Source organism: Pyrus communis, chromosome 2 (assembly GCF_041283825.1).
Source record: "Pyrus communis isolate YQ-2024b chromosome 2, ASM4128382v1, whole genome shotgun sequence".
NCBI lineage: Eukaryota > Viridiplantae > Streptophyta > Magnoliopsida > Rosales > Rosaceae > Pyrus > Pyrus communis.
Window position 1 is genome coordinate 5,913,294 of NC_142566.1, and position 16,009 is coordinate 5,929,302.

Here is a 16,009-nt window from a genome sequence, read left to right on the forward strand (position 1 = left end):
AGGAGATCATTTTTCAAAAGGTGTGTTGTAAATTTTCAACATGTAATAATACGGAGTTGTTCTATAAATAGAGCATTCCGACTGCTATCAACAGAGATAGAAAAGAGAAAGAAATGAAAGAAAAATAACATCAGTATCTATTTCTCCCACTTTTATTAGTCATTCCCTTGTGTTACAATTATAGTGTGATATTTTATACCTGTTTCGCTCTTGTCACTAGTAAATGTCATCTCTCTAACTTTTACCTATTTATAACACTATTAGATGTGTTTGTTCTCTAAAATGAGAAACTTTTTAACTTTTGATATTAATAAGGCCAAAAACACTCTAAAATTATAAATTAAGGAGGGCGTATTCCATAGATGTGATTAAGTTTAATTAATTTGTAGAAATTTCATGTAAAATTTTAATTTAATTTCTTTGAAATTTAAGAGGGAATTGTGAGATTTGTGAATGCTTAAAATACATTACTATTTATTTCTAATTCTCTCAAATTCCTCAATTTTTAAAATTCTTTAAAATAAAGAGAAATGCTAATTGCTTTCCCTATTTGTTTTTCTCTAGCTACCTTCCCCGCTCATCACTTGACATGTATATTCTACTAGCAAATCAGCATAATTCATGCTTTTAAGGTGGAAAAGTAAAATTTATGATTTCAATGCATTAATTATGTGGTTATTTTGCTCGTGGAATACACGTGTCAAGTGATGAGTGAAGAAGGTAGATAAGAAAAGCAAATGAAGAAGGTAGTTAGCATTCCTTTAAAATAAATTCCTCCACCTGAATTGTTATAAACTTATTTCAAATCTTAATTGAATACACATGGATTTCAAAAAAAATTTATAAATTACCGCCCCTAATGCAAATTAATAGAGACACATTCATATTTTCGCCCCTAATAATTAATATTCATGTATTGGTACTTTCCTGTTTTGAAGTAGTTCTTTTTTTCGGTCACACGATAGAAAATTCTATTGGATTCAAATGGAAACAGTAACATTGGATGCAAATGTATCGTGTATGCTTAAACTAATCCCACCTATAAACCGCACCATTACGAGTCACAAAGAATCCAGTGGGTGTACCGCCCAGCTACTGACACTGGGAGCAAACACAAATACTACCGACTTCAACTGTTTTCTGAGCCTTTGTATATCAAATACCGCCCCTTCCATCACAGCGTCAATTTGGATATCACCCTTAATCATGTCAATGAGAGTTTTCGAATCCGACTCCACTCAACCTCCATGAAACCTTCTTCTACACAAACAACGAGAGCCGCCCGATCACCTCCTCCGCCTCCACCATAAGACTAGAAACGCACGGGAAGGCATGCAACCATATCCCCCGGCGACTTTGAATTGACATGGTATATATTGAAGATCCAATTCTGTTCTGTAACGGTTGATTTTCCAATATAGTCTTATCCTACGTCTTAACCATGAACGTAATACTTTTTGTTACAGGAAGAGTGAAAGAATTTCATCTGTTCTTTGCTATGTTTTTCTATAGATTATCTGGTAATACTACTTGTTTACGACAGTCTAATTACATTCAAATTTACATGTGCTTTCTCTCCGTTTGAATTCACGAGTGTTTCTAATACAGTAAATTTAGTTGGATTTCAAATTTAATGGCTAACATATGAACTACAAGCTGAGATCCAAATATAATTAATGTGTCATAATCACGTTAAATGGCATGAAATTTTCCATGTGGACGAGAAAATAATTTGGTAGGAGCTTGAATAACTTCAAGGACGAGTAATTTATCATGAACAAATGGCATGAAACTGATAAGATTATAGGCAGTGGCATTCACTCTTCTGATATCGTAAGTATATATTATTGGAAAACAGATAGATATGGTTTCAGCAATAAGAAAAGGATACCGCAACTAAAGGAACAAGTAACTCATCAAACTTTCAGATAAATTGCACAAATTAACATCAAAACAAAACAAATGCATGTCGAGTGAACCATGAACTAAAAGCCCTCCGTGGCCAAATTAATCACTTAATTTTTTGTTCTTATTTCGGAAGGCATGGCGAAGCGGCACAGTGGGCAAACCCTGCTTTTGTCCAACCACTTAACAATGCAATCCTTATGGTAAAGATGCGAGCATGGCATGTGAATTGCTTGCGAACCAACCTCCATCTCCTCCATGCAAACCGAACACGTCGCAGATACTTCCACTCTCGCCCTCTTTAGCTTCTCGATCGATGACTTACTTGCGGGCACAAATTTAGGGTCATCCGTCTCCAAGCCCTCAAATTCATCATCAACAACAACAGTGATGAACGCTGCCATTTGAACAAACATGTCATCACTGTAAGGTCTAGAATCAGTTTCAGCGTCTAGGGATTCTTGTACTATTTTTTCCGCCACGGAGTCGCAAATCTGAGGAGGGACATGCAGGAAAGAAACTAGAGCTTCAGCTAGGGCAGCCCTTGACCTGTCTTCATCCATCAAGAAATCGAGTTCGAGTTCGAGTTCCTCGGAGTAGGTTCCTTCGTAGTGTTCACCGTCATCCTCGTCCTCGGAGTGCAAGGCTGCAGGCTGACTTGAAAATATTATGGCCTTGACAGCCAGCAAGAACTGGGTGCGCGGCAACTCGTTGTCAGGTTCAAAAACCTCCAAGTGCCTCACTTCGCAATGGTATCCCACCACTTGCCGATCACCTTCACTTTCCATCGGTGGATCACAAAAAGAAATTTAAGAAAATTAAGAAGAAACTAAGAACCTGAGAGATGGAATTAATTAGTACGCTATTTCTAGTTCTTCCGAAAGCGAATTAATACGTGAATTACTTGAGCTATGAATCATAATCCACCTACGCACCTATATATATACACACACGCGCGCGCGCGAATTTCCTTGTTAGGGTAGGAATCATATTTCCAAATGAAACCAGGATTCGGAAATAATAATAAAAAATGATGATTTTGGATGCGGTACCTATTTATCAACGTTCTTTGATTGAAACCTTGTTGGTTTTCGGTTTTTTATTGAAGTCCTTGAAATTAATGCAATAATGTATTTCTATGTAGGTTATTATAATTTTTAATTTAAAATTTGATAAGTTATTTATATTAATGAGATTTTAAATAAAATTCATAATTTGTTGAAAATATATAAAAAAGAAAAATTATACTTAAATAAAACCCATGATTTGTCATTACTTATATTAATGACATTTTACATACAAAAAATTGGTAATTTTTATATGATACATTTTACATACAAAAAGTTGGCACATTTTATACAAAAAAAGATGATATGTTTTATATAATAGGTACATTTCATTTCATATAAAAAAAAATTAAAAAAAAAACAATGGGTACATTTTACACAAAAGAGATGGTACTTACCAACAAAAAAAAAAAATCGGTACATTTTACATATAACAAAGTGGTACATTTGCAAAGACAAATGGGTACATTATTAATAAATTATGGGTACAAATAAAAGGTCAAAAAAAAAATATGAGTACAAATAAAAGTTTGAAAAATATGGACACAAAAAGAATTTAATATATGGATACAAACTCAAATTGAATAGAAAATTGGCACAATTTAAATAAATAAAAAAAAAGGTTGCAAATTAAAATGGGTACAAACTAAAAATAAAAATATATTATATAAAATTTAGAAATAGATATAAATATATCAAATGTAATGTTTCTAACACTAAATGAATAATTTAGAAATAAAATTTAATTATCTTGATATGTAAAATATTATATTATTGAAATAATTAATGATGTTTATTAAAACCAAGGGACCTGATTTTTTGAGTACATCGATATTTGTACACTAAGAGGAGAAGGAGTTCGGCAAAGCCATACAATAGGCAGACTAATTTGGTATCGAATTCACCATTCACGAGATTCGAACCTAAGACCTCTCACTTTTAAGTGAAGATGAATACCACCAGATCATAGTATTGAGGGATTAAAATTGAAAAGGAATAAGGTTTCAATCAATGAAGTTGAAAAAAAGAAGGATGTGAACCTAATTTCTTCAATAAAAAAAATATATTAAGAGTGGGGTTCCTTATTTCCTTAGGATTACTAGGCTGTCAATAAAGATATGAGGGTATTATAGTAATTATGCAGCGAAAAAAAAATTAGAAACTTTTGTAAAATGTGTCCATCTTAGAGAACCTAAGTATAACTGAATCTATTATTAATCGCTCGTGTAATTAAAAAAAGGCCAAATGACATTTACACCCTTTACATTTAGGGTAATTTTCTAAAAAAAACCATAACATTTGAATTTTTTTCACATTGTGCTTTGAGGTTTTAAAATTGTATAAATTTATACCTCTTGTATGTTTGAACCATCTCATCCTCCATTAGATTGATGAGTTTTTTCATCAATATGATGCAAATGTGACTTACACGCTAGTTTCATGTACAAGCTTATTATGTCATCAATTTAGTGAAAGATCAATTAATTAATCAGATAAAATGCCAAAATTGGTACAGTTTCATTATCTTATGGTGTAATATGAGAAAAATGGTTACCTTTTCAAAAGTCATTATATTTTGAAGGCAACAATAGCATTTCCAGATAGTTTGAAACCATTATATCTGGTGCTTTCATTATATTTTGAAGAATATGAGTCAGTTAATTTAATTAGGAGAACTAGTTTTCAACTAGAATACTTTTGTTTCTTAATGGGGAACTTCCGATTTCTTAATAGGAAACTTTCGAAACTCCTCCGCAACGGGAAGAAATTCTTCCCGTTCCGGGGAGGCATATTAAGATCAAGTCTTGCCAAAATCGGACTTCCCTTTTGTGGACAAAACGCTTCCACGCGTTAAAAAATGGTTCACCCCTTTGATTTGACAGTATTCAGTTCACCGATATCCATTGCGTTTAGAGTATCTCCAGATCTTGGGCATCCATCTTCTCAAAGACTACTACTTCCCAATCTGTTATTGTCAACTTTAGTAGGCCACCTTGAAAAGGAAAAACACAAAGACGGTAAAAACTCGATCGTCGGGAAGTATGGTGTGGTCAGTCCACTCCCTTATACATATGAGAAGAAAAATCCAAATTTCTTCCGTAATCAAGAACGTCGCTTAGTAGCACGAACAAGTTTACACACATAAAATGCATTCGCACACAACCCCGGGGAATCCCAAATCAAATATGCATTTCGAAAAGCTAGACGCTTTCTGTGCATGCTACAAGAAATGTTCTACACGCCTCAAATAACTGGCATAGTTTGTGTCCACTTGCCGATTCTAAGGTCATCACATATCTACCGGACCCCAAATATTTCTATCATCAGAAGGCGGAGACTCTAAAAAAGCTCCGAGTTGCGGTCTTCCTGGTTGATTTCTTCCAAGAGGGAAGTTCCAAAATGAATCAGAGTTCTCAAAGAAGATGTAAAATGCGACAGCGGATGCCAAAAACATCCCTAAAAGCACCAGATAGATCTGCCACTCTGCATTTTTGAAACAAGGGGTAAGCAAAATTGTCAACCACATACGCACGCGCACGCACAAACACACACAAACAGAGAGAGAGAGAGATACCTTTCCAATCTGCTGGAACATTTAACTTAGTCACCACAGCTCCCCATTGATTAGAAGTAGTAAGCACAACCCTGAAACCAAGGAATATGTTAGTATAAAACAACCAAAAGGGGAGAGAATTATATATATTTTTTTGGGTGAGAAATACAATATCTAAATATACAGCAAAATCGTCTCAAATTTGAATTTCATTCGACGTATCCAGCAAGGGTTGGTACTCATTCCAATGAAAAGTATCAAGAATCAAGACAAATGCTTTCAGAAAAGTATAAAGAATCAGAAGAACGAAAAAAAAAAAAGAGCAAGCATGTACTTATTTTTACTGCTTTACAAAATAAAGTTAAATTCAATTATATTTAAGAAATGGTTAAGAAGTCCTTTGATGTTTAAGCATTGATCAATCAATTATGGTGCTTCAAAATACAACACATGTGTAGAACTGGTTCGAAAGCCTTACCTTTCAGTTGGACAGAACTCCAAAGTTTCAATGCCTGTACCCAGATGTAGCCTCTTACTCCAGTGGCAAATTTCCATTTTCTTAACTTCAACCACGCATATATCACCATCTTTGCTTCCCCTGCAATTTTAAGAATAAATAATTGCACATTAGCCAAAGCGATATCATAAACCATGTTACAAACATATGGCATTCTCAAATTTACCAAGTCATCAGAACACTGTATCCTCATGTTTTGTGACTCATTGTACGATCGAAAAAAGAACATAATGAATGATTGATTCATATACTTTGGTTTTGAATAAGTAAAATAGCAGATTGAAAGTATGGTGTTCTCGCTCTTATACGTGTACTCAGTAAGTGAATACATGTGTAAGCACACCAATCTGTGTGTATCAAACTATTAACCTACTCGAGTTGCTAAGTGTCAACAAGTCTTCCATATAGTATCCAACTACCAGCAATCTGTGAGTTTAAAATCGATGCACCCAGCAGAGAAATTTGTTATCTAACAAATAGTCAAGTAAAGCCTATTACTATAAACAAAGGATCAAATGCAAAGTTAAGTGCTTACAGTGCAAGATATTTCCCATCTTTGCTAACAGACATAACAGAAGCAGACTTTTTAAGTAGCCGCTTATGCCCAATTTTACTCCATGTACTTATGTCCCAAACTGCAGTGAGAGCTTTATCGCCTGTTTGATTCATACAAATACATTTAATTGTCTGGTAACCAATAATATAGCAGTACAGATTATTTTACTTCAGAATTCAGAGAGGTAGACCTTTTTGAACAGTGCAAAACAGAAAGGGTTTTGTCCCATCTTTGGAAAACCGGCATAGTTCAATCTTTTCATCCTGTAAAAATAAAAAACAAAACATTAAGCCAAAATCCCACCAAAGGAAAAAAGAAACCTAATATTATGCGAATATAAGAAAATCGGCAGTTTATTTTCAAAAGTTAAAGAAATCATTTATACCGAGTTGCGAGTCAAAGTAGTCAAAACACCATCTTCCAGCTTCCATATTCTTGCTGAGCCATCAGTAGATGTTGAAGCTAGGAACTCAGAGTCTAGGCTAGAATATAATACAAAAAGGTTTGAAATATTAAGAATCAAGAATAGGACAAATATGGAAATCTGAAAATAAATTCAGTCCATAAACAAAAGAAAATAAAAAGGAAAATAAACCCATTAGCGCCTGTTTTTTTTTTTTTTTTTTTTTTTCATTATATTACCAACTTGTAATTTTTATACTATATTCAATCACGACTGAGATGGTTCAACAATGAGTTCAGAGATTCTTTGATGAGTGGAATAAGTACTGCAAGAAAGCGTAAAGGTTTTCTCCTATGTAACTACAATGACATTGCTTAAAAAAATACATAACTCCTTTTACAGTCATATCCCAATCTCGTTTCTCACCTGAAATCCATATCACGCACAGACTTATGCGCCTTTGGTTCATCTAAGATTATTCGCAGGCTTGGCCACTCCAAAATTCTCAAATGCCCATCCTACAGTTAATTAGGACATAAGTAAAAACATGTTTCAAACCAAAAAAAAGATAACTAGAGTAGCAGCACGAGAAGTCAAATGATAATAATGGATGGAACTATAGATTACTGCTTACCGCACCGCCAGTAGCTAATTTAGATCCATCAACACTAAAAGCTAGACAATTCTGGGGACCAATTCCTTGCAGAGGAGGTAGTTCTTTTGCCAGCAGCTTTGCTGTTGATTCTTGGCCATATAACTCAAACGATCTACAATATTTAAAAAAACCTCATTTGACGGCTAGATGCTAAAGTGGCAACGTAAGGCAAAGTACCAATGGTGGTCATATTTGGAATACACAGTGTCTGCTAAGTGTCGATAAAAAGACCAGCTAACACAGAAGGAGAAGCAAAAGGAGAAGAAGGTAGACTAGTCTATGACCAATAGCGAGTTAGACATAAAATTCATGCAATAAAGTATCCTCATCATCCTTTTGACTCTGTCTTAGTTTTCTCCTTATAAACCCCACCAAAAATTGAATGATATCTTGATATGAAACTTCTGTTCTTCAGTTTAAGTGAATCAAAATATGCAACTATAAAGCATTGATATTAGGCCACTTCAGAATCAAGAAGAACGAGACCAAATTATCTTTTGGTTTCTAAATTTCATCTGATCCAATAAAGCAAAGATATCATTTCCACTCAAATAAAATAGCATTGAAAAGCCGGAAGGAATTCCACCGATATGTTTACCCTGCTATCAAAGCCCTAATAGTGTATAGTTTTATCAAATATTCAAGCAGTGAATCATATGGTTAGCTTTAGGTTAATCAAACAGAGCTACACCAACAACATCAACCACCTTTTCCATGTCAAAGTTGAGTCCCTACTTAGGTTCCAAACTGGTTTGTGATGCTATAAATGGTGAAAGCTTCATTGAGACATTCACCGGTTACAGAGACCAAAAGCAAATTAACTATCACAAGACCCTATATAAACTTGGTTCATATTGATGATAAATTTTCCAGCATATCATACACGCGTGAAAGTGTATGAAGGAAAGGAAAAAGATAAGCTCCAAGGGAAACATAAAATGGAAACTCCGTGCTCAACCAAGAATGACATATCCCACTGAACATGAATTGTAAACATAGTAAGGGCCAATCTGGAAATGCTTCTCGAAAACCCTACATAAGCGCTATTACTAGAAGCACTTCTATTAGAAGCCTGCTGAAATTTTTAATAAAAATTCAATTGCTTCCATAAAAAGCACTTCCAGGTAATTTCAAACCCATGAGCACTTTTGTAACTTTTTCGACCAAACATTGTCGTAAATGCTTCTGGTTATCTAAAACCACCTTAGCTATTTTAAAACCACTTTACTAGAGGCCTTAATTACCACTAGTTAATCAATAAAGTGTGTCATTAAATAAAGTGATGGATTCGCTGACTAGAAAATTATACATATAGGCTACAGATTCATCTTATATAAATCTCGCAACGGTACGATTCATAGAAAACAACAAAAAAGATGGTAAATTTGGAAGGAAAAAAAAAAAAAAAGTACAAGAGAAAGATGCTCACCTGCAGCCACCATTAGAGGTAGAGCAAACGAGGTCGTCGCCGCTTGGGTGCACCGCAATCGAAACTACGTCACCCTCCACTTCTTCAAGCACATACGTCGTCTACAAAATAACCAACAACCAAATTAGTAAACCCCAACCCAACACAAAAGTCAAACTCAACCTTCCTTGGAGCTCTCTTACGTTAACCCCTCAAACAAAACAAAAACCCAATTCACAGAGGAAGAAAAAGCTTCCAAAAAAAAAAAAAAAAAATATATATATATATATATATATATATATATATATAAACACGGATTTTAGAGAGAGAAAGAGAGAGACCAGGGGAGAGGAGGAGTGAGAAGTGGTCTTGGGGTCGAAGGAGAAGATCTCGAGAACTGACGAAGAGGAAGAAGGGGAGTCCTTAGCCCTGGACCTCCCAAACACCACCCAATTGGCGTTTTCGGAACGGCGGATCCACGACCCGCACGTGACGGGACCCTGCTGATCGGACCCACCGCTCGCCATTCAATTCAACTTGGGAGAGAGAGAGAAGCAAGAAGCAAAGTCTGATTCAGATGGAAGCAGAATTCAGGAATTCGTTAGAGATTTAATCCTTTTATTTTTTTTTGTTTTTATTATTTATAGAGGGATTGAAAAAAAGAAAAGAAAAGTCTGAAAAGGATTATGTTGTTGTTATCGTCGTTGTGGGTCCTACGTATGTACATCGACGACGGTGATGCCGATGACAAAGTTGGCCGTGATCGATGTCAACGCCTTTGTGAAGCATTGTCGATGGATATTCGCTCAAAATTCTACGCGTTTTTAACATTCCCATTTCTGCGCTTGAGGCCCATTTAAGGCCCATCAATGGTTTCTGCGTTACCTTTTAGCCCAATTTTAGAGCATCTCTAAAATATGAGTAAAAAAGTCTACATGAGTAATAACAGTAAAAAAAAAAAAAAAAAAAAACAGCTTCAGTATTTTCCAATAAAAATGTCAATTCCTACGCAGCATAACGTAAGTTGTTTTTGGTTTTTTTTCTTATAGTTTGTCCTTAGTCCATTACATCGCACATTGCCATTAACATTTCCAATACTAAGAAACAAATGTTTTTTTTTTTAACAAATGATATTATCTACACTAAGAGAAATAGATGAAGTTTACCCGTTGTACATGCTATATTACTACATATGTTTTTTTTTTTTTTTTGTCAATTGTTTAGTATTAACATTTCATTATTTTTGTATACTTTTTTGTGCTAGGCACCTTATGTTCTTATGTTTCTGTTTAATTTCTTACGTTTGTGATTTGCTATTCCTTAGGTGCTCGAAAAATCCCAGAATTTGATTATGTCAAACTCAGTTGTTTTTCTCTTGCTTTAATGTTCATCTATTACAAACCCACCATTTGAATTGGGTTGGTTGGTTGGTTTGTACGGGATGTGTGTGGGTGTGGAGCGTGAAATGTTGTGGGTTTTCAAGCCAAAAGATTTATGTGGACCGGTTTATCTTTTATTCTTTAGAAAAATCAAATTTGAATGTCGCAGTTGAATTCTATTACTCATTAAGTTTCAGGGCATTTTGAGTTTGAAGGATACGAAACTGCGGTAATTAAGATGGGCGTGAAACTAGATGGTGGCACTATTGCGCCTGCAACGGAACAGGTATGGATGAATTCTTATTTTATTTTATCTTTGTGTAAATCAATTGGTTATATTTTATCTAGAAGCTCTGTAAGATCTGCTTGCAGTCATGATTCTACTCAGTCTCATTGGATATGTTTGTTAGATGTTTTGTTAGGTGGAGATATTCGAGGTTTTTTGGCATTTTAGTTACAATAGCTCTCTGGTTCAAGCTGGAGGAGAGTGGGAGGTTGGAATGTCTTTCACTTACGAAATTGAAAAATAAATCGGCAGTATCTTAATTTGCAGGTGAAGGTTTCTGATGAGTTAGATAAGAGAGTGAAGAAGTTTCTAAGAGGTGCAGAAGCCATTTTGGAGGTATGGCCTAGAAAGTTTGATTTTTCATGAAGCTTTTTACTTGCTTTTTTGTCACTGTATCTTGAATTTTTTTGTTTTTTGTTTTGTTTTCAGGGCTTGCAAGATAAGAAATTGAAGGGTCCAACTCGCTGTTAGAGAAGAATTATATGGAAAATCTGCACAAGCTGCTGCCAAGGCTGAGAAGGTGATTTATTTATTTTAATGTGATTTGTCGGTCTTTTAAAACTTCGAATGGAAGCGAAAAAGAATCTTACATAGTGCCATGCTTAAGTAGTAGACTGGATTCTGTATTTTCTCTTTTCCAGTTGCATACTTTTAGTATTAGAATTTTCTCTGATTTACTGAGTTCATACCAGTCGATCTTTTATATGATATTTTGCTTCTCCTGTTCTTTTAGTCCATGTCATACTCATGACAATTGATTTGAATGTTTTTTTTCTTTATTTTTTATTTTATCAAAATTATCAGTGGCTTCTGCCAAGTGAGGGAGGCTATTTGGAGACTGAAGGTATAGAGAAGACATGGAGGATCAAACAAGAGTCAATTGCACGTGAAGTAGATATCTTAACCTCAAGAAGTCAACATGATATTGTCTTACCAGGTTGAAACCCAATCTTCTATTATTGACCTAAGCAAATTTATTTTTGGAATGTCCTGAATTTGGAAACCATATCTTGTTGTGTATCTTTCTCATATCAGTTATGCAAATTCTGCTTTAGCTGACCTAATCAAATTTACTTTTCGAATGACCTGAACTTGGACTCAGATAGTTCCTTATTTTTTTATGCATTAGGTCCTATTATACAGATGATTCCAATTCATGTTATTGTGGATGTTCATTCACTTCATTGTACACCGATTTATTAGTAATGCTAACCATCTTAACCGCTGTTCTTTTTAGCTAAATTGTTCATTTTGGACTGCCTACAGTCCAAGATACTTGAAAAATCACTCGAATATGACATGGCTCCTTAATAACGACTAGGAACATAAATAGTGAACAGAACATAAAACGCAAACAAAACAAATAAAAGTAACTAACGTTTGAAGCTAACTACAACCCAACCCAAGGTGGCTACCCACTTAGTCTTGGAAATGTCTGATCTTACTCTAAAATGTGTCACTGACTCATAAATCTTATCTGCAGATCTGGGTCCGTACACACTGGACTTTACCTCAAGTGGTCGATATATGGCAGTCGGTGGACGCAAGGGCCATCTGGCTATTGTAGACATGAAAAATATGAGCCTGATTAGAGAAATTCAGGTATTTTTGGCAGTATGAGTTCAAAATAAAATAGCCAAACTATAGTTTCAACATCAGTAGTGATACTTTTGCAGTTTTATATTGTGACCATACATTATACAAAATTGTTCATCTCTTGCTATGTATATTTAGATGTGTTCCCTTGTCCTAGGCTTCATATGTAAAGTTTGAATGTACTAGTGGTGAATTTAATGGACTAAATAAGATGCTAATTTTCTAACAAGCATTTTTAATTCTTCATTGTTTGTTGAAACAATTTACTTTTTGTAGTTTGTAGATAAGTCACAGGGAGAAAGAATGAAATTCATCATGCAAGTTTGTTTAAACAATTTAATCTTTGCACCTTGTCAAGTTGTGTGATGTTTTGAGTCAAATTATCAGTTCAATGTAATGGGAGTTTTCTATTAGTTCTTTTAGATGGGTGAATGTTAGTCAATTTTCTTTTTTTTTATGGTCATTAGTGTGAAACATACTTTCTATGTTTTAAATGATATGCTGGAATGTTGGGTGCTTCTTTTATTTGTACCTCTGGGTTTAATTGGAACATTGGACCGATAAGCCAATTGTTTTTGTTCAGGTTAGAGAAACAGTGCATGATGTGACGTTCTTGCACAATGAGATGTTCTTTGCTGCTGCCCAGAAAAAGTATAAAACTGTTTTCTGTACTTGACTCAATATTATCTGTGTTGGCAATCTTTTGAGTTTTATTGGGTAAACTGTTGCTTGATATAGATGGAAATTTTCTTCTGCTGCATGCGATTGACATTGTCAAACATCAATATTCCTGTCTTATATGTTTTTCGGTTTCAAAAAATGGATGACTACACTAGACATTGTTGGTTTGGAGAGTTATTAATCCTCTCACAACCACATTTTTCTATCCCTGGTGGTTGCATGGTGATGAATTTTACTTCGTTTTCTATACACTGACTTAGCGAGTTTGCCCTTTTTCCTAGTTGTGGGATTCAAATTAAGTTGTTTTGGCCAGTGGTTTCCATAAAGCAGCAATCCTCTTGCTAGTTATCAGTGACTAAAATATTTCTCTGCATCTTTGCTCTCTGAACTTAGTGCTACTACCATACTATGTTACAGGTGCAAGGCTTGGTTTATGGTGCTCAAAACTGTTTTATCATCAATCACAGTCATCTTTTTGCTTCTGTTTCCATACAAAGTTCTTTAGGACTCATCCTACTGTACTCATTTAACCAATTATAATTTCAACTCATGTTTCTTTACAACCTATATTCTACTGTGGCATTTTGGTCATGTACAAGTTTTTTTTTTTTTTTTTTTTTTTTTCACTTTTATTTTGCAACCTGAATGTTTACAAATTATAAGCAACACTCATTTTGTATTCTGTTATAGTTTATGTTCTACATAAGTTTTCTAAATGATGTTGTGTTACATAATGTTTTATATTATTTAGTGTGGCTAACCATTTTAATTAATAATAGGTATCCATATATTTATAACCGCGATGGTACTGAACTTCACTGCTTGAAGGTTAGTTTACAGTATTGAATAAACTGTGTCTAACCACATGGTTCACAATCCTGCAAGCATTCTTAAGCCTTTGCCCAACTTTTAGTTACATAACCAATTACTCTATTATTGCATATGCTAATTTTCTTTTCGCATGTCTCTGTGTTTGAGTTATCTCATGGTGGTGTATGTATTATGAACCTGCTAATCACTTATTTCTTGACTTCGTGTTCCTGAAGAGTCTATATAAAAGATGGAATGAAGTTTTTAAAGCTCTCCAGATAGATCCGTGATGGTCTGTAACATTAAAAGTATTTTAAGATTGGTGCATTATCTTATTACTCAAACTGTGATTCCGGTCTTTTCATAATAAATGCTTAATTCACAATTAAAAGCAATTCTGATTACGAAGATGTCCTGGGCATAGGGCACTCCATGGGGTGGTCTAGTATTCTGATTCCTGGTTCTGGAGAACCCAACTTTGATACCTGGGTGGCGAATCCATTTGAAACATCTAAACAGAGAAGGGAGAAGGAAGTGCACTCTCTACTTGATAAGCTCCCACCTGAGACAATCATGTTGAATCCGACGGAGCTTGGCACCCTAAAGCCTCGGAGGAGGAAAGAGAGGCGAACAAAGGAGGAGAAAGAGGCAGAGATGGAAGCTGCCATGGAAGCTGTCAAGGGCGTTGAACATAAGAAGAAAACAAAAGGGAGGAATAAGCGGAGTAAGAGGGCAAAGAAGAAGCAGGAGATGATTGTGAGCGCCAAAAGGCCGTTCTTGGAGCAACAAAAGAAAGAGGAAGAACAAGTGGCTAGGAAGAAGCAGAAAGTAAGTGAGCATGTAGAACAACCAACAGCTTTGCAGAGGTTTGTTCGCAAGAAAGCAGCTACTTGATTGTGCTGATCTAGGTCTCGCTCTTGTCTTGTATTTTAAGGTAAAGTGTATACCAAAATTTTGTTTGCATTTCATATATTGAAATCTTCTACTTTTCTATAAGAAGAAACATTCAAAATTCTAGATCCCAAAGGGAGTGTTTGGTTTTTTAATACAAATGTTAATATTGTTCGAAACTACACTAAGCGGAGGGATATGATTTGAACCCGAGACACAGGAAATGTTGCTTTGGCAGGCTTGCATGTGGGACTAGACTTTAAAGAATTCAATCCATCTTTGTTGGTCATGGAATCTGTCAATGTTTGGTGGTTATTCGGATTGGAAGGTTTTTCTACTGTACACTGGAGTACGGTATGCATTGAACTTTTGGACCATTAGATTCTTTGGACGTTTTGAATAAATGTAAACTACGTATTAATATAACCTTATTTGTTGGCCAACAAAAAAACCAACGAAAATAGTAGAAAGGACAAAATGTGAACGTTAAAATAATTTCGCACAAACAAATTTTTGCTGTTTTTTATGAGCCTCACCTGATCAATACCCTAGGCTCACTCTCACTCACTCTCTCTCTCTCTCTCTCTCTCTCTCTCTCTCTCATTTGCACCCACGTCTCCTTTTTTTTCTTTCCACTTTTTCTAACTTTCTCGTTAATGTTAAGGAGACCAAATTTGTAAATTAAACGAAATGGAAGTTGATGATTGCACCTCATGTTTTTGACACAATATTTTATAATGTTTGGCATGAGACCTGTGCCAAAAACATTAGGTGGAGAGAGCATGAATAGTCCCATTTTTTAGAGTCTCCTAAGCATTTCTATAAAGATGAAAGAGAAATGCTAAGGAGACTCAAAAGTAGGACTCTCTATGGACTTTCTGCCATGTTTTTAGCACAATTTTCATGCCAACATTATAAACCAATGTTTCAAAAACATGAAGTTGTAGAGAATTCATGAAGAATCCGACTCTGAAATAATCTCTTCAGCATTGCTCATATTAAAATTCATAGAACCAGGTGAGATGGCACACTTTTTTTTTTTTTTCATAATAATCCACCGTGCCATATATGGGTTTCAAAATTTGTAACCAAGCAACAATAATTCTGATAGGTTTTAAATTTCGGTTGTTTAATTTTTTTTTTTTTCATAGTTGTTTCATTTATTTATGGGCAGTACTATTCACACCTCTTTAATTGGGTGTGTAGATAACAACACCCTTAAATTTAACATTTGGCTCAGCATTGTGCCTATAACAGATTACGTTTGTCCTGTTCATATCGTTTTAACAGATTTTTAACAT

The 16,009-nt window shown here is 34.8% G+C and overlaps 2 protein-coding genes and 1 pseudogene across 3 annotated transcripts; 1 reads left to right on the forward strand and 2 right to left on the reverse strand.

The window, feature by feature from the left end:
• Window positions 1-2,015: 2,015 nt before the first annotated feature.
• Window positions 2,016-2,693, reverse strand: LOC137747977 (E3 ubiquitin-protein ligase BIG BROTHER-like). The gene has a single exon (XM_068488097.2). It carries the CDS (start codon window positions 2,691-2,693, stop codon window positions 2,016-2,018), a length of 678 nt encoding a protein of 225 aa, XP_068344198.2.
• A 2,312-nt stretch (window positions 2,694-5,005) lies between these two features.
• Window positions 5,006-9,836, reverse strand: LOC137747194 (SEC12-like protein 1). The gene is made up of 10 exons (XM_068487245.2): window positions 9,407-9,836; window positions 9,087-9,187; window positions 7,637-7,769; window positions 7,429-7,520; window positions 6,985-7,081; window positions 6,790-6,862; window positions 6,579-6,699; window positions 6,005-6,124; window positions 5,548-5,618; window positions 5,006-5,456 (listed from the first exon to the last, which is right to left on the reverse strand). The coding sequence occupies exons 1-10, from the start codon at window positions 9,590-9,592 to the stop codon at window positions 5,263-5,265; spliced, it is 1,188 nt and encodes a 395-aa protein (XP_068343346.2). The 5' UTR covers window positions 9,593-9,836; the 3' UTR covers window positions 5,006-5,262.
• A 506-nt stretch (window positions 9,837-10,342) lies between these two features.
• LOC137748992 (putative U3 small nucleolar RNA-associated protein 7) lies at window positions 10,343-14,832 on the forward strand (annotated as a pseudogene). Its single transcript, XR_015952444.1, has 9 exons — window positions 10,343-10,730; window positions 10,998-11,066; window positions 11,160-11,250; window positions 11,535-11,667; window positions 12,214-12,332; window positions 12,910-12,977; window positions 13,787-13,835; window positions 14,054-14,104; window positions 14,196-14,832. The product of XR_015952444.1 is annotated as a putative U3 small nucleolar RNA-associated protein 7 (transcript).
• Window positions 14,833-16,009: the final 1,177 nt, after the last annotated feature.